We start from the raw sequence: 21374 nt of genomic DNA, 5'->3' as shown, positions 1-21374 counted from the left end.
TTTATCTGCCCATGGTTCGGCTTTGATGAGTGTAGTACTCCCCGGCTTACCAAAACAGCTAAGCCCTGCGGCAAACATGACTCAGCTGTTGTGTTCGCTCCAATTGACGTTCGTATAGCCAAAATTCCTTGCTAGGAGCCTACGTCTTAGTGAAGTTTACGGCAAACATTTCGAAAGCATAAATTACGGACAAAGTTTGGAGCCACATTAGACAAAACCATGTCACTAAATCAAGGTTGGCTAAATTTAAAAGTTTCTTTGAGAAATCCTTAAATATAACAAATATCCTTGAGATGACAGCAGCACTATTCGTGGCTTTGAACTTTCGTTTAGAAAAATTTGGAATATACAACGTTTAGAGCCATATAACCCCACAAATTTGTTTAATGTGTGTTTTGGTCGTGTTAACATCATCTCTTCTACGATACCCTCACAGCCTTGATCAGCGGTAAAGCGGGATGCTTGCTTTTTCTATACGAGAGTTTCATTCTACTTTCGGCATGGCTGAGATTAGACACAGCTACACCAATGGAAAACTAAGACTGAAGACGAAGGATTATCGGCTGAAGGGGGGGGGGGGGGGGGGGGGTGCTCTTTCTTTAGACCAGGTGATAAAGCCCAGTGGCAGGCACAATGACAAGGTGTAGTGGTCTATGGAATTCAAGGTCCCAAATCGACATGGTCAATGAGGGACGCTGTACCTCAAGGCTCGGGAATAATTTCGGCCACTTGTGGTTCTTTAACGCGCACTGACCTCGCATAGTATAGACGGGCGCCTTGTGTACAGCCTCCCTCGAAACACCGCCGAAGCGGTCGGATGCCAATCTTCGGGCTCAGGAGCCGAGTTCCTTAAACACTTGATTCTCGACAGAGGACAGACGCAATGCAACAATAAGACAGTACAATGACAAATGTACACGGTGAACGAAAATACTATCCAAGGTTTATACCGAAACCAAAGGACATAACTATGTTTTTCTCTACGAAGTAAACTTTGCAACTTTATAATAACATTTACAAAATATATCAGTGTAGGTTAACATGACAGCAGACGACCTTAAGAAAAGAGAACCCAACGCAAACAGGCATAACTGCCAAGTGCCCAGGCATCACAACCAGCGAATATATCACATGCTGAATTTTGCTGACAGGCTTTATCATTGCACAGCTACTTATGTGCACAACAGCCGCATATACACCAAAGAGTTGAGTACAACGTGCTAGTGAGCAGATTCACAAATAATCAGTTTTATATTTCGAATCCGCATCATGCCCTCGTTTCACCTCTCCGCTGAATTAAACAATCGTTTCCTCCTGCACTAGACTGCTCGCCGCTTCTTCAACCCTCGAACCCGGGTGGCACGATGAAGTCACGTGATAATGAAACCTTCGAGCGGCGTGCACTGGCGGGCGCGGGTACACAGACTGAACGGCTGCGTTGTTATTTAACACGACCCATAAAATAATCGCCCTTTCGAAGTTGTAAAATTCGATACGGCAGTTCTAGAGGGCGAGCTGTAAATCTCAATTTATAAGGCACCCAATCATGATGGCGAAGAAGGTGCTATCAGAAAGAAATATTCTAGTGCTAGGCTTACCAGCTTAGGGCATGAGAGTTAGCAAAATATCTTATGGCTTTGGATTAGCTGTATACGCGTGACATCTGCCATGAAATCATTCTCAGGTTACGCATTCCTCCTCCATCGTTGTAACCTCCTTCTTTTGTGGTAGCCATCCTGGGGGTTCTCCCCGTGAGTCATAATCCGGTTGCGCATTTCTCTGCTCTGGTAATAATCTCCCAAGCAAATCGGCCACCCATGACATCCAAACTTTTAAGGCGGAAGCCTTTAATGCCTCATCGTTGTAAGCAGGAGCTGTCGACAGAAATGTCACGCTTTTCAATTGACCGAAACGGTCGTGACGTCACAGTGCGCGATTTTCAAATGGGGCCAATTGTACTTTGGCTACTACCCATGCAACCAATTAAAGGGATCGTATTGTGATGCTCCAAGTAAGTTTGATTGAGTTTTGTTAAATGCTCACTCAACCAATTAGTCTAATTAACCTTTCTAGTCAGACCAGATAAATAAATAAATCCGAGTAGGAAATTGGCCGAGCTTGGGAATCGAACCCCGGTCTCCGGAGTGCTAGTCCAGCACGCTACCACTCCGCCATGCCAGCTTCTTTTTTTTTTTTTTCAAGCATTTACCTCCACTGAGGCCGAGCACCAGGCCGGAGGCACGCTTGTACCCTTTAATAAACCGGTGGGCACCCGGCGGCACTGGGAATCGAACCCAGCACCTCCCGCATGCGATGGGGGTGCACTCCGCCATGCCAGCTAGATGGTTTGGAATGAACAAAGGTGCGTCTATATAGAATATACTGGCTAGTGTGCGCAGCGCGCGCGTTTCGTACGGGAGGGCGAGGCCCCCGCCGCGATGCCCGCGCGGAGAGGCCGCAAGGGGCGCTGCCGGTCGGGAAGGTGCGCGAAAGCCGCCGTACTCCTGTCGTCTGCTGTCGCGCCGATACGGCAGCCTCGCGCGATTGCTCGTGTGAAATCAATGTTTGACAGACATCATCTCTTGGACTGTGAAGCTGTAAGACGCTAAACGTGAGCAAAAACACCCTGAAATGTTAAAGGCTAAGCGGCAATGCAAAGAGAGGACGTGTTTTGTTCCGTTGTGTCGAAGCGGTTATCGGTGAAGATAAGATATCTTTGTTCACTGCACAGGCGAACCCAGCACGGCATGCTGAATGGGAAAATAATATGAAAACATTTCGAGAACGAATGCATCGAAAGATCTTTTCAAGATTACGGTGAACGGCGTCGTGAATGAGCTCACGCCTGAAGCCCGATGCTGTCCCTACAGTATTCGAAAATTATCCACCTCATCTTGTGCCTAAAAAGACGGTGAAAAAGAAGGTGCGAAACATTTGCGACCAAGGACCGGCACCTAAATAACGGAAGCGAAATGTTGAGCTGGTGGATCCCGAGTGGTGCTCTGCAGTCGACGGTGATGATACGCGGGTTGACCCTCATTGCGTCGCTCGTGGAGGCGCATCAGCGGAACTCCAGAAGCGTTCCGATTCCGAGCAGACAGACATTGCTACAGGACCGGTGTGTGATAGCGAAGCGATACTGCAGTGTCCGTGCCCAAGTGATGTTCGGCACCCATTCGATGGAATTCTGATTCCGGTGACATGGCTGAAGTTGCCTGCTGCGTCAAATAGCGCTTTAACTAATGTCTGTTGCGAGACCGAAACTGGTGACTTCTCGAAACAATTCATCGAAAGAATGGTGACTTTTGTAAAACCTTTGCGTGAGCACGGTTCTGTAATTGCCACAATTTACTTCCGAGGAAGAGAAAAGGAAAAGCGCGTGCTTACATCCCGCCATGATACAGATTAATCTAAGAAATTGCTCTGCGTGGCCTTTGTAATGGATGCGGCATGATTCCTGTTGCAGGCTAGCACACTTCATACAGAAGTATGCACTTTGCAAAGAAATGCTTGCTGACCACCGATAGAAAAGGAGAGTCTTGCTTGCAGTGCAAATTTTTACGGAAGCTCTCGCAGAACAACATGTACAAAAGAAAAAAGACGAAAGCTCCTTGCAGTGACAAAAAAAAATCAAGAATTTTTCTCGTGCTTTGAGAAAGACAAAGAAAAGCGTGGCCAATGCTCAGCAACATGTGACTCAAATGAAGGAGCAAAACAATGCACTGAGCGAAGAAACACTCGAGGCAAAAATGCAGTCACTCCCGAAGAAGCAGCAGTTAGCTCTGAGAGCTTGTTTCCTGGCCGCAAGACGAAAGTCTCTGAGAGGCATGCCTTATGATGATGCCTGGATTGTGGAATGTTTGCTAATGAGGAGCCCAAAGCTCTGCGAGCACCTTCGGAAGCAGAGCATTATGATTTTGCCTGGCCGAAAATACTTGCAAAAAAACACGAAGGTTTTTTTAGGCTTTAAGCGAAAAGACCAAAAGTATGGACACGTTCAGCCGTAATCGTAAGAAGTTCTCTTTACTGGACACGTTCAGCCGTAATCGTAACAAGTTCTCTTTACTTGGAACTTTTAAAATTTATATTTATTATAGGCTGCAATGGATTCATAATAGCGTAGTGTTTTATCTGTTTCCGTACTAATATACTCAAAAGCTGTAAGTTTGATATCCTGCCGCTTTGGCAAGTATAAAATGTGCTACTCTATCACACTCAAAGTTAATTTGTGTAGGTGAAGCCTACACAGTGTCTATCTGTTGCTGGCTATCTGCGACAGTGCCTATCTGTTGCCACTGCATTTGAATACGCACTTTATCGTACTTTCTGTTGGCCAAAAAGCCTTACCCCCACTCGCACTTCCCCTTTGATTAAACATACTGCATTCATTCTATTAAACCGAATTGTGCGTTTTGTGAAACGCGTTTTTTTTTAGCTTGAATCCCATCAACCGCTTACGCTCCCGTGTGCTTACACTTGGTTTGGTTAGCCCTTTCCAACCCTCAGAGGCGCGACGCGTGCGAGAAACCGGCTCGCCCCGACGCGCGCGCTCACCCTACACCCTCCCGCACCACAGCGCCGCTACGCGGCAGCCGCGGCAGGCATCACCGCGGGTGCCACCGCGCCGCCCGCGCTCAGCACACTAGCCAGTATATTCTAGGCACTATAACTGAGATAAGTGAGACAGTTACTGCGCAATTTCCTTTCCTCAAATACAATTTTCATTTTCTTCATTACGACCCCTCTTTCTTCTTTCACTCACACTTCCTCCCTTCCTGGACGGTGCGGCTCAGGTGTCCACCGAGATGACAGAGAATTACAGCCCCATTTCCTTTCCTCAAAAAGCGTTGCGTTCAAAGGGCAACGCATCGCGCCGAACGGGTGGTGGCGTTCCTTGGACTCCGTGGCAGCGCTACAACACGCTGTAGCGTTCCACTCCGAAAGGCGAAGCTTAAGCGTCATTAATTGGCAGTTAATTAATGCACCAACAAAATGTGCAGTGAACAATCGCGTAGCAGAATGCAGCACTCAGGCTTTCGCCTTTCACCACTTTAGCCGCTAAAGTTCCTCGTAATTTTTCTCTTTTCTCTCGCTCCTTCGCTCTCCTCCTATTGAGCCGGAGTAAAGGGTCCGGTCCCTGCAGCGACGGCTGTTTTCGATGGAGGCCAAGCGCGCACGGCAAAACTCAAAAACTAATTCTTTGTCTTTCCTTTCGCCTAGAAGCCGGGAGGGGGCTTCCCCCCCCCCCCCCTCCACTTTGATGTTATCCGCTCGTGCTTGGGTTACGCGGTGATGTAGTTCCAGTAGTTCCCATAACCCGTAAGTGGTTGCCATGGGAACCAGTATGAAGCTATGGCAAGAGCTGAGGAATGTGTAAATGGTGGGTGGTTGCTACGGGAACCGCCCGGAGGCAAGTTTTCCTGGAATGAGGTGGAGGATTGACGCGGAAATGTGAGGAGGGTATGGCGAGTGCAAGGAATGAGCAACCAGAGGTACCTTCCAGTGGAACAATAAGAACAGTGGTTAGCGTGGTAGGAGGAGGGAGGTTATGGCAAGGGCGTAGGAATGTATAGGCGGACACAACTCAACAACGAAGCGGCTTTTTCCCGACGGAGAAGCTGTTTCCAGCCAATGGCTAGTTCTAGTCTCACGGAGGGAGGGGATAATCTTGTTTCATCTCCTCCATCTTCCACTCCCTGCACTGTCGGGTTAGCCGATTTATGAGAATCGGTACACACCATGGGCTGAAAGGGGGTCCTTTGACGTCGAAAAGCCGCTTCTTTCTTGAGTTGTATGCGACTAAAGCAGGGTCCATCTGTGGCGGCTGCGGCGCAACTCGGCACCCGAGGATGGGGGGAGCGACGGTGGCGCCGCGCCCCTACGGCGGTGAACTGGGCAGGAGCGCAGTCGTGGAACGAGTATGTCTTCAAAATCAAATTAAGCGCTCTAAGCAACATGAATATCAATTCGCTCTCAATGTGTCCGTCAATATACCGTGAAATAGTAATTCGTGAAAAGCTGTCGCTGAATCTCGCATTACGCACCATCATCTGAGTTTTTTTTTTTCTTTTTTATTCATGCAGCTAGCATCGCTGCACTCTCTTATGCATCGGCTTGGCCTCGACTTCTCAACTATGCGCTCTGACCAGAATTTCAGCGTCGGGGAGAAGATGGCGAAGCTTTCCTTGGAGTACGGCCTCCCTGCCTACGTGAAAATTGAAGTATCTTGGTCGACGGATCACCTACCCCGCCGGCCTATTTTCAGTGTATGTAAGCTTATGAATGTTCACTACATTGCTTTCAGCGTGCCGTATTCGGAGCTCCCTTGTGATCCCGTGTTTCGTAATATAGGGCTTTAAAATTTCTCCTCAGTCTGGATATTAGCCAGCTGTGACGCCGCACGCAGTACTCAGGTAATAAACTGGCCACTTATGCTCAAAAATGGGCGGAGATGGCAAATGCGCTGTCAATTTTTTACGGTCACGCCCTTAGATTGCGCGTCATTGTTGTAACGGCCAGAGACTGGTACTTGGTGATGCCCGCATCTTGATTCGAAGCTTCCAAACTCTTTATAGAAAAAGAGCATTTCGGCGGTTGATATTCTTGTACGTTGGTCCGTACAGTGAAGCCGCGTTTGGTTGTAAAAGAAAAATCAACAGTGAAGAGACGACAGGGATAATGAACGAATAGCTCATAACAATGGCTGATTCGACTCCTTTTCTCTTGGGAAATCAGTAAGTCTATGTCGACTGCACGGGCGTCAATTTATTTATTTATTCATTTCAGAACACTGCACGCCACTGCTTGACCCAAGCAGGAGTTAATTGACATTGTTAGATGACCAAAAGAATAAAATTGTACAATATTAGCAGCACATGAATACAAAACATACATATACATCAAGAATGCGGTATGGCGTTCCCTCATCAAAATTGGTGGTGCTTCATGCACACGCAGTGGCAGTGTGGTCGTGGCGGCTACAGTCAACTTCGCGAAGCGCTGCCACCAAGATCCGGAGGCAATGGGCGGCACCTGGCCAACGGCTAACTGAACATGCGCATTTGTGCGTTTACTGAGCACGCATTCTTTGGGAAGTGCGCCGGCTGCGCTGTCGCACGTTGCCTTTCGTGTTGTGCGTCCTTGTATACTATTAGCGTCGCAACGTAACGCGAACTTGGGAGTGTGTGGCTCTTGCTAAGCCCGCGCCATCTAGCAGCTCTCTCTCGTGATAAGCCCCTGAGGTGTGCCGTGGGTTCCTGGCTTCGTTTCCAATCTTCCTCTACACTGCCATTGCTTTTCTTCACAGTTGGCGATGCTCGTCTATTGGCGGCGTCCCGCCAGACACCTAACTTTTCATTCCAACGGTTGCCATGAGCCCTCGTGTGGCAGTGGGATGACGCCTTCCGGTCCGGAACTCCACCAACCGCGCATCCTTTCAATGCAATGATGAAGCTCCGACTGGGAAATGAACGCCATGTAGAAGTGCAAACGATGGCCACTTGGCCGTGATGTCTCTACTCTTGCTGAAATTCGACTCGACATCGCTAGTCTTTTCTGATAAATGAAAAATAAAAATTGATCCCCCTACATGACCGGGCTCAAATGAAATCTCAGCAAAGCCTCATCCATACATCAGTTTCAGCGACTTTACCATCTTCAGGATGATGGCACCTCGGTGCTATGTACGTGTGCGCCTGCTTCACGTAAACAGGCAAGGGCATGAATGAAACGATCGGGGCGCACGTTACAAAGTTGAAACTTGCAATGTTGCTCGTGCCTTGTCCTGTCAGACAAACTAGTCCGTCAAAAACTCAAACTTCAGCAAGAGACAACTACTAGGTATACCCTCCTGTTACTAGCAGATTCGATCTCAATATTATTCTCCAGAACTTTCATGCCTTCGCCGATCACATGGCGTTTTCAGAAGCACGTATTTTTCAGGGCCTACTAAAGCAGTTAACTTGTACTCTTGCTGCACTGCTGTCACCTAGTTTTGTTCGCCGTCAGCCGCTCGATGTCTTAACCTTATTTACCTTATTGGTTTTTCCAAGATGTCTTGCAATAACAACACAGCGTTTCTTCATAGCATGCTCGTTCTCCGAAACTGCTCTGAATGAAAGGAAGTGTGGGCGCATCAGGTGTCTCGTTCTGTGGAGGCTGCTGCGCCTGGGACTTTCATGGGGTGAACTCCCCCCCCCTCCCCCCCCCCCCTTCTCCCCCCCCCCCCCCCTCGTCTCTTCCTTTTTGGTGTCAGCGTAGCACTTCGCACCTGTCATTGTCAGTACTCCTTAAATATCATTGCGCTTGTAACACGATTGCACCCATATAGGCGTTTGAAAAAGTGATACATCTTTCTCTGTCCAAAATGTGTTTGTGGAAAACCCTCATGGGCTGAGACCTTGCAGTCATGGAGTAATTTGTGATAATCTTCTACCCACATGCAGCCGTATGACTTATAATGATAATAACCGGATTATATAAAAATTTCTGTGTTCAGAAAAACTCGTTCTAATCTGGCATTCTAAACGGGGAAAATTTGCTATTCTGTGCAGTCGCCCTGCCATTTCCCAGCCTTTCTGATTAGGTTAGTTCTACACCCATTCTTTCTGGACATACGCATTTTTTTCACCGCGAAATTGCATGTTACCGCAGTTTTTCAATGTCTTAAGACTGCACTAAAAAAGTGAGTATACCCACCGATCCCTTCATGGGATGCTGATAAATTTCTGCGCTTTATCGCCTTCGACCCATTGGTTTTTTTATGCCAGTCTTAAACGGTCACTGTGAGCGCTGGACAACCTTAAAAGCAAGACGCGTTTTAAATCTAGGCCACTCACGTCAATATGTTCATAACAGTATCTTGCAATATTCCGCAGGTGCATCAGAATGAAAAGTGCAATCCAAAAAGTGTGACTTGGAAGGGTGGCTGTATCGAATAGGCGATAACCTCATGTTCCATCGCCGGACTAAACCTAATTTTTATTCAGGTGCGAAGCTTGTTGGGAAAATATGCTTTCCTTAATAGCCTTATTACTGCTGTTCGGTGGACGCTAATAATTGTTCTGTTATAAGTCTCTCTCTCAACACATCGGCTTTGGAACGAGAAAACGAGATTTTTTTTTCTCAAGGCACCTATTCGTTTCACGCGAATGTTGCACTGGCGTTCGTGTTGTACGAAATCTATGCCAGGCATTGACCAGACGCGTCAGGGACATGGGTGCAACTTTTGGGCAACTGAACAGGGCAGCCACTTCGCAGAGGCTTCAGTCACCGGTGAGGAAGTAGCTGACGGGGAAACTCGCACCGCCACTTTCTCCTTCGACCTACTGGAGCGGCCAGTTAATTTCTGATGCATGGGAGCTCGATTAGGTGCAAGTACAGCACGCCACCAGGAGGCGCATCCTTCGCTGTCTAGAACTCTCGACCTGCCTCGTTAACGCACTCATACTCAAATGCCCAGCGTGTATAAGCTCTTCATTAGGGCAAACGGGGGAAAGTAGCATCCTTTGTCCTCGGTAAAATTTCCCTTGCAGATGCAGCTGCCCGTTTCACGCGATATGGTTAAGGACCTCGTTACGCTGAAAATGCGGCGTCGGCGTTGTCTGCCTCGCTGTTGTGGCGTAGGTTGGCCCAGGCAACCTAGTTGGGCAACCTAGGTCGCGGCAACTTGAGGCGCCATCACAACCTACCCTCCGGATTCTAAGAAACCTAACCACACTGACAGGTGGCTGTTTAATTAATGGTTGATCGCGAGATTTTTCTGGAGAAGAGCAACTTGTGTCGCACAAGACCCACCAGTGGCAGCAGCTGCCATCGCAGGGCAGTGGCGCATTCCCTTAAGCGCTGCACCATTATGCAAGGAGTGGAACGAAGACTCACGGGGACATCTGAATGGGAAGTTTGGAATGGTCTATTCCGCATATATGGTCTTAAGTCATTAGCGCTTTATCGCCATGTGCTTAAGACGAACCTTATGTGTCCCCTCTAGTTTCTGCAACATGCAACTTACTCATTTTTCCGTCGCTTTGACGCAGATTAAAATCAACTCAAATGAGGAGGAATGGTTGGAGGACGGTTTTCTCTACGACGCGGACACCGCACAGCATTACGCCAGAAGACTTAACCTGTACGACCCGAATATCCAAAACACTCTTGGGGTTTCCTTTCGCATTGTGCGAGCCGAGCACCAAGGTACGTACACCCCTGTATGGCAAAGTTAAGTTGCATGAATTAAATTGCAGCGAAGTTTGATCGCCTAAAAGCAAAAGCGCAAAAAAATATCTCAACTTTTTAGTTGCTCTGACGGAAGCTGCTGAGTGCAACGCATAATAAATCGACACTACTAGAACCTAAGAGGCTTACATGAACATCGCGAGCAGGTCTGTGATGGTTGGAATGAAGACGCGGCGAGAGCCGTAGTTATTGGCCAAAAGTTGCAGTGCACTAAGATTCGAAGTCGATGAATGAGACGCTTAGGATGCCAGGAAGGGTCAAGGGCGTGAAAATCATCCCCAAAGGAGGACACTTAATCACGGATTAAGTGTTACAAAGCGCGAGCAAAGCATATGTCCATAGACAACTGTGCCATGACACCCCTAGCATATACCACTGCAATACATACCCTTGAATCTGTTCGTTGACGGTTCAACTCCCTACCGATGGCTGGCGCAAGTTGCGACTAGCAGTTCTGTGCGAGATGTCATGCAGATAAGAACGCAGTCAGTACCAACTTCTGAGATAATTTGGGGGCCCATAATCACAGCCCTAGAAACTGCCGTCTCACCTAGGGCGACTGCCGGGGTACAGTGCAACGGGTTCTTTATGCAATCGCTTAATATAACTGATTAACGCCCCCCTGAGCGCAGGCATTTGCTACAGGCAGAATATAACTAGTGTAGCTGCTCAAGAAAAATTCCTCCTGGTCCCCCGGGTCATTGCCAGGCAGGGGAAAGAATTAAAGTAGATTAATTATAAGGGAGTAACTAATTATTGGCGTTCACCCGAGTGCAGCCGTACGGCTACATTTGACCTAAGTAGATTAATGGGACAAAAATGAATGTCAAGAAAGCGAAATTGGTATTAATCAGTTAAAGAGAGAAGAAGCAAAACAACAGCGACGGCCAGAACTCTGTTCCAAGTGTTAAATGCACCTAACAAATGTAAGTAGTGCACCACAGATCGGGGCCACCTTGGGGGATTCCCCTAAAACATTTGACCATGTCTATAGACTGTCTTGACACCAGTTTTATAACGGGTAGTTAAAATCACTTCGCTGTATTGTGATGCACCACCGCTCAAGATGACGACCGCCGCTGATAATGCCATGCGGAAAATGGCTCTTGCAGCTCAAGATAGCAAGTTTTAAATATTTCTAACTGCACGCGTTATGGTGTGAGATCTTAGTTCCAGGAAATTATTGAAACAATACAGTATTCTTTGTTATCAGCTGTCATATGACATTGCGGTAGAGGGCGAACAAATTATTTGAACTGGTGTAATTAGTTTTATTAATATAAAGGCAGAGGTCATAATTTATACTGAATGGACTTTAGACTACAGTCGGGTCCAGTGGCGTGTGATTAGTTACGTCGACGTTACGGCTTTCATGATTTGTTCTTTGTTGGTGCAGTGCGGGATGTAATACGAACTCTCCGACGATTCACGGCCGCGATGGAGCTGAAAAACCTGAGGACGGTCGCAAATCTCACAAACAATTCCTTGACACAAGGTGCGTTGGGCTCTTCAAAGGAAATGTCACTCGGCCCAATTTGCTTCGTAGGCTGGTCCATTTCATTTAATGCGGGCCTCTTGGTACAGGTGCTGGCATAAGTAAGCGAAAAACCGGTCTTTTTTGATATAGGAATTATTTCGTGTGCTGCTTGGGAACGTCTTCTCTATTTTAAATAAAACAAATATTCTTTGTACTAGAGAATACGGACTATGATGCAGCTACCATAGCTGGAAATCTCATTACCTAACCCGTGAAAAATACCAGCAGCTACGTTTGCTGTGTTCTTCTTGACTGATTGTCTAGTTTCCTGCCAGGAGTATTGTTGTGCTCATACACTAGATGCTTGTGATCTGTCAACAGATTAGAGGCTATGGGGTTTGACTTCTGACGAAGACGTTGTGTTTCGATGTGCAGTTGTTTTTTCACATAAAAATCCACAAATAATCTATTGCAATGAAGGAAATGGGAATGCAAATGTCCTACCGGTCATTAAAAGTGAATAGGAATGCAAATCTTTATCTCCAGTTTGAAGGAAAGCACTTTTGACTCCGATGTGATGTCTTTGCACAGAACACTGTTTGAGAGTGAACAAGCAGCCAGAGCATTCAGGTTTTTAAGTTCTTTTTTGTGCAATACTTTAAATTCAGCTTCACTTGCGCAAATACGTGCATGCTGGTGAACATATCAGTATCAACCCGCATGCACATATCAATCTAGCAAAATAATTTCGTGGGTGTTTCTGCAACTTTGAGCCAAACAAGAGAAAAGCTATGTAATGCCCACTTGAAACATTTCCTTTTGCTTCTCCCAATTTCTGGGTGAGGCGCGCCGCGGTGGCTCAGTGGTTATGGTGCTCGGCTGCTGACCCGAAAGACGTGGGTTCGATCCCGGCCGCGGCGGTTGAATTTCGATTTGGAGGCGAAATTCTAGAGGCCCGTGTACTGTGCGATGTCAGTGCATGTTAAAGAACCCCAGGTGGTCGAGATTTCCGGAGCCCTATGCTACGGCGTCTCTCATAGTCTGAGTCGCTTTCAGACGTTAAAGCCCATAAACTAAACCAAACCAAATTCTAGCATAACTAAAAAAATCATTCATTCATTCATATATAGACAACTAAAAAGCGAGCTCTATGCTCATAAACAAATAGTGGTTTTGGAGAAAAAGAAAAGGCGCAGTAACTGTCTCTATTCTCGGAGGACACCTCAACCACGCGTGAAAGAAGGGGGCAAGGTATAAGTGAAAGAAGAAAGAGGTGTTAGGGTGGAGGGCTCCGGTCCGGAGTAATTTTAGCCACCTGGTGTTCTTTACCATGTAGGATTCTTCATTACATGATTTCTTTATTATTATTACCTTTACACTCATCTCGACGCAATATCAGTAGCTGTAGCTAGTGAAGAACTGGAAGCAGAGATAACATATGCCGCTTATGTGCGGAGGGAAGGTAAGTTTTCGAAACGTCTAAAAGTTATTTCGTTTTGAATGAATTTACATACAGAACCAAACTTCGTTTTCATTCCATGAATTCCCTCAAGCGCCTGCAAGACCGGTTCTTACGCAGTTGAACATCCGGAATTTATAGAAACCGTTTAAAATTAACGCAATACTGAAAACATCCCCAGAATACTAATCGAGGCTAAGCTTACTTGGGAACAACGAATACCACGAATACAATTGAAACTCTGTCATGGTTATTGGGACTGGTCGTCCATGTTACTTGTCAAAACTTGCAAAAACAGAGGAAGGATCAGAGTGTGTTCCAGCAAGACTGCTGGGCCAGCATTAGGATCTGAAGATAGGGGCGATAGAATAGGCAGGGGCTTCTTTGGGCACTCTTTTTTGACTGCATTTTCCCAGCAGTGTAACCCAGGGTTGAGTGTATGTCTCCAATTTAATTAATACCAATCGTGTTTTTCAGTGAACACAAAATCGCTGCGCAAATATGAGCAGTACCATGCGATGCGAATACCATTATACAGAACCGACATACCCGTACAATTAGACTTCGCTTCCTCTAGCTGTCATTGTGTGTGCTGTGCACGAACGCGACGCGCGGTCGCTGTATTGAAGAAAATTGATGGTTGTCACTGCGGGTCTCATTTACAGCTCAATTGCAGGGGTTGATCCCGAACTACACTCTGAACCCGCGCAATCGTGTGTGGCTGTGGCACAACGCGACTGCAATCGTCGTTCTCTTTGCTGGCGGCGTTCCGTTGAAATGGTACTCCCCCATGAGTCTGGAAGACTCTCGCCTTCTGCTGGCTTGGAGCGTTGTCCGAAAGCTTTTGGAGCTTTCCCACGGCAAGGAACTGATCCTGGCATCAAAAAATTATCGTGAGAGGGAGCCAGCAGCGGTGCCTGCACACTGCTACAAGAAGATTGTCGCCGTCATGGCACCGGCTATCCAAAGGCGATACTTCGAGAAATGTTAGTATTTCTATTTTTATTTCTTCAGGGTACAAACGATGGTCTGGGACGGGGGGTTTCAATGTACGTGTTTCAGTGTCGGGACTTGTGAAGGCAACCGTTGTTTTTTTGCCGCTGGAGAAGCGAAAAAATAAAAACAAATTGTTTATTTGTAACATACTAAGCGCAACAGATATAACATAAGCGTTATTATTCTGGATAGTGAAAACGTGGTGCATGCTTCAAGGGTTTGCTTCCCGGCATATCAATACTGAACCACGTGATGTTCCCGGCCCGGAGTAACCCATCGATGCACGGAACGCAAAAAAAAGTTAAATCTTGCGGAAGTAGGTTCAGATGGGATCCCTGATACCTGTTTACCTTAGAATTTCCCAGGCCGTAAGGTAAGCCTTTGAGTAGTACAGTCGGACACTTCCTTCACCTATCGAACAAACATCGTCCTGAGGAGTGAGAGAGACATCGTCTTGCTGTGCAAAGATTTTGAACTGTGGCGTGTGACAAATGCCAGACTCCCGGGGGCCGGGGGTTCTCTGCCAACCCATTTTGAAGCTGCAAAAAACCACCTTGGCCCAAATAAATGCACGCATAAAAACAAGCGATGAGACAACGGACAGGCACCAACTTCCAACTGGTTCTTGCGCGACAAAAGCACATACATTAGTAACCTCAGGTTACGCCCACGTTTTCACGAGAACTCTCCTCCCGGACCCCGGATGATCAGGCCCCCAACCCTGCGAAAGAGGCTTCATTGTTCCTCTATACATATAATCAAATCACAACATTCTACAAACTCAGCCGCATGACACTGCCACCACCCCACAGTGCCTTGTCGCCCTCATCCAGCGCCACATGGCGACAATTACAGACAGGCTGTTTTATTTCCCCCCACCGTCTCTCATGCTTTCACCAAACCTTTCCCCCTGAATGTATCACCTGTGGCGTGCCCATATCCGCACTTTTCCACTACCTTTGGGAATGTCCTACCCCAAAGGCAGTACCCCCCATCCCCAATCCCACTCATTCTTCCTGGGAGGCTGCTTTACGGACCGCTCAGCCCGCCGGCCAGAAATGGCTGGTGGATCGGGATTCACGCGAAGCACAAGCCCGTGGACTCGTGGACCAGTAGGGGACCACCCTCGAAGATTTTTTTGTGTCTGTGTGCGTGTTTAATAAAGTTGTCTCCATCCATTCACTCCGTGTGCCTTTTGGCAGCCGTGACTTATCGTCTCGCGCTATCATTATTGCACTAAAAACCGTACTCTGCCACACACAATTTAACTGAAGTGTGACACACAGGTCTGCTCTTTTCTTTATGTGAACGGCTTCCGGTAAAAGCCTCGCCTGCTTGATCTTGCTTCTGCATAGATTCCTAACCTTTTCCAGTCGAGGTTCACAATTGCACGTGTTAACATGGCAGATCAAATTGGCATATTTGGTCAGCCATCTGGTATAAAGTATATTTGCAACTTTATTTGGTATAAAGTTGGGGCCTGGCTCCTGTCTCATCGTCTCTTTTGTGTATATGAATTTATTTGCGCCAAGGGTGTTTTGCCATGTTTCAAGATGCTGAACGAACTCTCCGGCACATGCCTTGCTGACCAACCCATCTAGTCTCGAATGTGCGTACATCACCATTCTGTGAGAGAGGGCGCCATCGCGATATTCCCACTTGCCGCAACTTACATCCGTCCTGAACACTACCAGCAGATGACGACTCAATGCCTCATCGTGTGACCGTGCTAGTCCCTCGCTTGCAGGCCTCCCATTCTCTGCGAACAATTATTCTTACAGTCGTTCCCGGGCCAGCACTCTCGGCAGCCCGGCAAATTTTGCTGAACGTCAGGTCATCCATCGTCCGGAAGATGCAGACGACGGACTGGATAAAGCCGCCTGTGCAGAACGTCACACTGGAAAAGGCTGAAAACTTTGGCTTTATCGTTGGCTACCCGGAGGAGATCTCCACCGAAACCGCTGTGGAGGCCTTGTATGGTGAGCACGAAACTGTCCGCTGAGCAGCTGGAATACTGAGCTTCTTTATATAAGTTCACTTCTTAGTCGCTTCGCTTCGGTCGGTTCGTCTAACCATTGATGCAGTGAATGGTCAGTCGACCCTTGGCATATCATTTTATTCAATATTTTCTCGGAATTGTTTCTACTGTACGGATCAACAGTAACCACGTTCTAAAGATGCTCTGAGTGAGCCGATAGCTTTGAACTGACCCAGAACGGCCAGTGACACGTTGATCTTATTTTGCAAGTGTGGTCGTTTACAAACCAATAATATACAAGCATCTTACCCAAACAATTTTTCACCTATAAAAAGAATCAAAAGTATACTCACCCGAATATAGTGGGCTGATAATACTAGCTAAGATATGTTACCCAGAACGGCCAGTGACACGTTGATCTTATTTTGCAAGTGTGGTCGTTTACAAACCAATAATATACAAGCATCTTACCCAAACAATTTTTCACCTATAAAAAGAATCAAAAGTATACTCACCCGAATATAGTGGGCTGATAATACTAGCTAAGATATGTTACATAGTTAGGATGCACTTGAACTAAATATGTAGGTCCCATCAGTATAGTTCCTGGTCATCGTGAAAATCAGGCTGTATATTTAAGAAATTCCGATTAACGCTACAGCGTTAAGACCGCGTGTCGCAGAACAGCCGGAGTCATCGTTGGTGTCCGCGGCCTTGGCCGTGAGCAAGAAATCCCAGAAGCATTGATAAATAAAACCCAATAACAAATTGGTCGATTTGCGGAAAAGAACCACGGCCTCCGGAGTACGAGACGAGCACGCTAACCGCTCCACCATGCCAGCTTTATTGCTCAGGGCTTGGAACGAACAAAGGCGCGTCTAGTGAACACGGTGTTTTCTTAGAAGAGTGCTTTAGAGAGATGTACTGTGGTGTAGATTAGTAATTATGAGCATATAAATTACAGAAGCCGCAGCTATGTTAGTAGCAAAGTACGTTTCCGCTACTTTTTTCCTTCGCTTCACGCACACGTAGCGCCATGAGGCGGCGCCCACTAAAACCTCCTTCTCGCAATGCACGACACTGCCGCGCGACGGCAGCGCCTCCCGCTGTTCTCGTTCGGGCACAGTGGGGCCGTGCGGGGACGCACGAATCACGCGGAGAGCGGCGATCAACGCAGCGCAAATCCCAGGCCCGTTCACCACGAAGCTTGCGGCTTGCTGCCCGTTCGTTCGGCGAGGAAGCTATGCTGGCATTCGTGGCATCGGATTTATTGAGTGGCCTCCTAGGGAGTCCGAACGATGTGGCCAACGGGCAATGCGTCGCGCCGGACGGGCGGCAGCGTTCCGCGCACTCCCTGGCAGGCTGCGACACGCTCTCCCGTTCCACTCTTAAAGGCGAAACTTAAGCGTCCTCCAACTTCCCTATGCATGTTTGTGCGACTGTATGAGAGTACCCAAGACATGTCTCCAAATAAAAAAATGGCTGGCGGTTTGGCATTTCGAAGCACGGAATATTGAACCACTATTGAGGTGTCCACTAGCCAAGACAGCCAGTTATGATCGTCCTAAACTTTTTGATCGTCAATGTAAATTTACCAACGCACGCCAAAGCCTACTGCTCTACTGCCGTGTTTCGGCAGCAGCGTTGTCCACGCCAGGGCATCCAGCACACATCCCCCTGTAAATACCACAACACAGCGAGAATATTAGTTTGTTCGTATTTTTACTAGATGAAGAAACGATGTGCAACACATTTCCGCCAAGCGCAAGAAAGGGTTGTAGCTTTGGACGAGGCGTGGTCTGCTGCGGCGATGGCGTAGCTGGTGCTCTCGCGCAGTTGCAGGTCTCCTCGCGCCGCCCCAGGTTCGAAACCCAGTCGCGGATATTCATTTTACTTACTTCATTTGTCACAAGCCCACAAACGTCGCAGGATCTTGCTCGCGGTTTATCCATCTGAATACTTCTTTCGCACTAATATGTGCTCTCCATGTTTGCATATGCCTTCTCTATTAGAGTGCTACCTGCCTATGTATCAGCGCGTTGCTCATGCATATTCTTGGTGTTGATCATGCGGCTTATATTTGAACACCTAGGCCAGTCCTCGTTTTACCGTAGAAGCTAAGGGTGCCAATGGACTATGCGTGTCATTTTTTGCAAATAGCAGTAAACCTGTCTTTTTTCGTTACAAAGGGATTTTTTCTTCAACAAAAGCTTGGTTTGGGCTAATTGGTAGCATTCTTTCAAAACATGGCGCAATAAAGACATGGACGGCACAGGATAGCGCCTGTGCCTGTGCCGTCCGCTTTTGTGTCGTCCGTGTCATTTTTGCGCTATCTTTCCAAAGTATTTTTCTGATTAATCATGTGTGGGGTAATATATCTTTCGATCACTTAATTCTGGCGCGGACATGTGTAATTCTTTTTTTGACGCCCATATAAAGGCGCCGCTAAGCGCTGCATCTTTTGGGCTGCCATGCTAGACCTGAGCAGATTCCTCTGAAAAGACTCTCCTACAGTCGATATTGCTGTCGGTGTTTTCCGCAGTGTGTCGAGAAAGTTCTTTGTCAAATTTAAATTCAGCGAGACCAAGAAAAGAACTGCGCTTATTCTGTCCTTCGACACGGCCAGTACAGCTGATGCTCTCACCGCTCAGTTTTCAATTGGTTGAGGGCGCGAGTAAGCCCAACACACCGTTTCAGCTCTTCCCTTGCCTGGTTGTCCCTCGAATGCGACCGGGTCTGCTGTCAGAGCAGCGCCACAATACGCTCTTCGGATCTTCTTGCAGAATCACAAAAATTGCTCAAAATATCTGCAAATCCTGCAGAGTGTTTGTAAAGGAGCTCAAGAATGGCGCCTGGGCGCCAGTAATCTTAGCTAGCTCTTTGTTATCCGTGCGAAAGTTGAGAATGCATTGCTGAAGCAAACAGCACACGCACCTGTTGAGTCACTCTTTGATGAAAATGACTGAAAGTTTGCATCTTTCCCGGTGACTCAATGGTTCTGGCGTTCTGTTATTGTTCCCGACACCGCGCTATCGAATCGCGGCCGCAGCAATCGAATTTCCTTTTAAACTAATTGTAAAAACAGTTTTGTGCTGTACGATTGCGCTCGTTACAGAACCCCGTGTGGTCTAAATTAATGCCTAGCGCGCCCCTACAGCGTTCCTTAAGGTTCATATGTGCCTTCAGGATGTTATGAACATAATTTACACCAACCGCTCCACTTTAAGAAATGTTTTTTCTTTAAGGCAGTGTTTCGATTTTCATTATAGCTGAATAGTCTGTTATGTGCATGTTTAAACTTCTGCACGTTTCGTTTCCTAATAGCTTCCATGTAAATAAACAGAGAAAAACCTTTCACATATTGTGCATCACAAGCAGATGAGTGCGACGATTACTATATTCTTCATCGCCGACACTCCCATAGATATGCATTAAGCTTAAGTGCCCACCTGGTCTGCTTGCGTATTTATGCGCCTGCAACCACGGATAGGGGGGGGGGGGGGGGGGGGGGGGCGCTTGACTGTTAGTCTTCCGTAAGCCGCGACTAAATATGCCTTCCTCATTTTGGACCGCCAGAACCGCTTGGCCGGTGACTGCGCTTTTCGTGTTTGATGAAATTAACGAAAGCATTTCTAGAAGTGGGCGCTCTGGAAACAAAAAGAAAGCCAGGAATGCCCATTTATATTGATCCCCTTTCTGAGAGGAGGGCAAATCTCACAGCCAACAATGTGACTTCTTTGCTAGCCAGAAGGAATGGGAAAAATCCTTTTGTTCGTTTCCAAGTGCTGTCATTGTCGGAAACTGGACGGGTGTGAAGCACGAAATGCAACGTCAAAGTAGATTTGAATGAAACATTGGCCCTTTAAATATCCGATCTGTACACTTATTCAGTCATTTTGACGTTAATGACTGCTATGTGTCGTGGTCCTGTACGCTATGGTGAGGTCCCAGGTCCGTGTATTCCTTTCTCGCGTTTGCCTTTGAAGTGCTGCTGCCTCCGAAAGCGTCTCCACTGCTCGCGTCCTGTTCGGATCATTCCACTATGGGATAAGTTATTGCCAACTCTGTTTTACTGTGTTATCTGTATTTATTGGTGCGAAGGGGGGGTGGGGGTGGGGGGGTTAGGCAAAAGGTTGGAGTCTATGTGTTCGTACAGCTTCCGCCCTTCGGAGACACCTTCGGTGGAGGCACCCAACCACCCTCAAAACCCTCGACTCGTCAAAATCTCACGCCAGTTCTAAAAGGAAAATCGACTCTAAATGAAATTCATAGGGGCAGTGGGAACGCTATCAACGTAAGAAAGAAATATACTGCAAAACAGCAGCCACAGGTTTGTCGCGTAACATCGTACGATCAATGGTAGATTGGTCCTTTACCGATATTTGCATATTAATATCATGTATCAAATGTTGACGAGCACTATCATTTCCTTCCTGCCGTTCCCAGCTGACTTGCCAGATGTCGGAGTGGCTTTCCTCGATGCGTACCTGCAGATGCTTCGCCTCCTGGCAGATCAACAGGTCAGAGGTGTTGGCCTCAAAATGCCCTTCGATACTGACCAAGTGAATGCTAGATATGTGCCTGGCACACACAGCGTCATTATCTATGCTGGCATTCTGCTTCCGCCAGTGTACATCAAGGACGGCCCGGCTGCGTTCAACTACGGTGGCTTCGGCATGGTACGCTCTGCGAATGCGTTCGTGTTTTCAGGCAACCGCATGACGAGAAATAACTAAAGATGTTCTGCATTTCAAGTAGACTACATTTTCAGAGCCACTCTGAATATCGAGTCACGTCACGCTGAGACTGAATCTAGGGTGCCCTATGTCATCATATCAAAAGTGACTAATTTGTATTAGTATTCTCTCCTGGAAGGCCGTGCATCAGAAGTTATGGCGAGAACTTAAGGGCCTTACGTGCTGTTACCCAAAGGCTCTGACCATGAATGCATTTTACCTGAAGTCCTGTGCCATATAGGCCTTTGACCTCAAGGCGTTTGCCACAAAGGAGTTTGAACTATATGTCTTCAACTTAAATACCTTTAGAACGCCTTAAAAGAATGTTGACCCAAGGGTCTTTATCATTGCCATTTTCATTAGTAACCTTCATCATTATTTAGTAACTTTCTTTATGGAATCCCACTTTGCTTTCATATTTTTTGCAACAGCGCTACACAACGAGGACAACGAGCAGAGGTGCCTCGGGGAACGCACCTTGATTTGTGGTGATTT

At 47.1% G+C, this 21374-nt stretch overlaps 1 protein-coding gene across 1 annotated transcript in view; it reads left to right on the top strand.

The window, feature by feature from the left end:
- The window catches only part of LOC149332581 (neprilysin-like), a 46717-nt gene that overhangs the window by 18312 nt on the left and 7031 nt on the right, over positions 1-21374 (top strand). Inside the window, exons 8-13 of the mRNA XM_089557532.1 lie at positions 6084-6266; positions 10035-10191; positions 11630-11728; positions 13835-14155; positions 15947-16144; positions 20590-20822. Coding sequence (XP_089413658.1) covers positions 6084-6266; positions 10035-10191; positions 11630-11728; positions 13835-14155; positions 15947-16144; positions 20590-20822 — 1191 coding nt within the window. The remainder of the gene's footprint in view (positions 1-6083; positions 6267-10034; positions 10192-11629; positions 11729-13834; positions 14156-15946; positions 16145-20589; positions 20823-21374) is intronic.

This window comes from Amblyomma mixtum, chromosome 8, assembly GCF_055824585.1.
Source record: "Amblyomma mixtum isolate Tamu chromosome 8, ASM5582458v1, whole genome shotgun sequence".
NCBI lineage: Eukaryota > Metazoa > Arthropoda > Arachnida > Ixodida > Ixodidae > Amblyomma > Amblyomma mixtum.
Note: the sequence above shows the minus strand (reverse complement) of the source record. Positions and strands in the feature narration are given on the sequence as shown.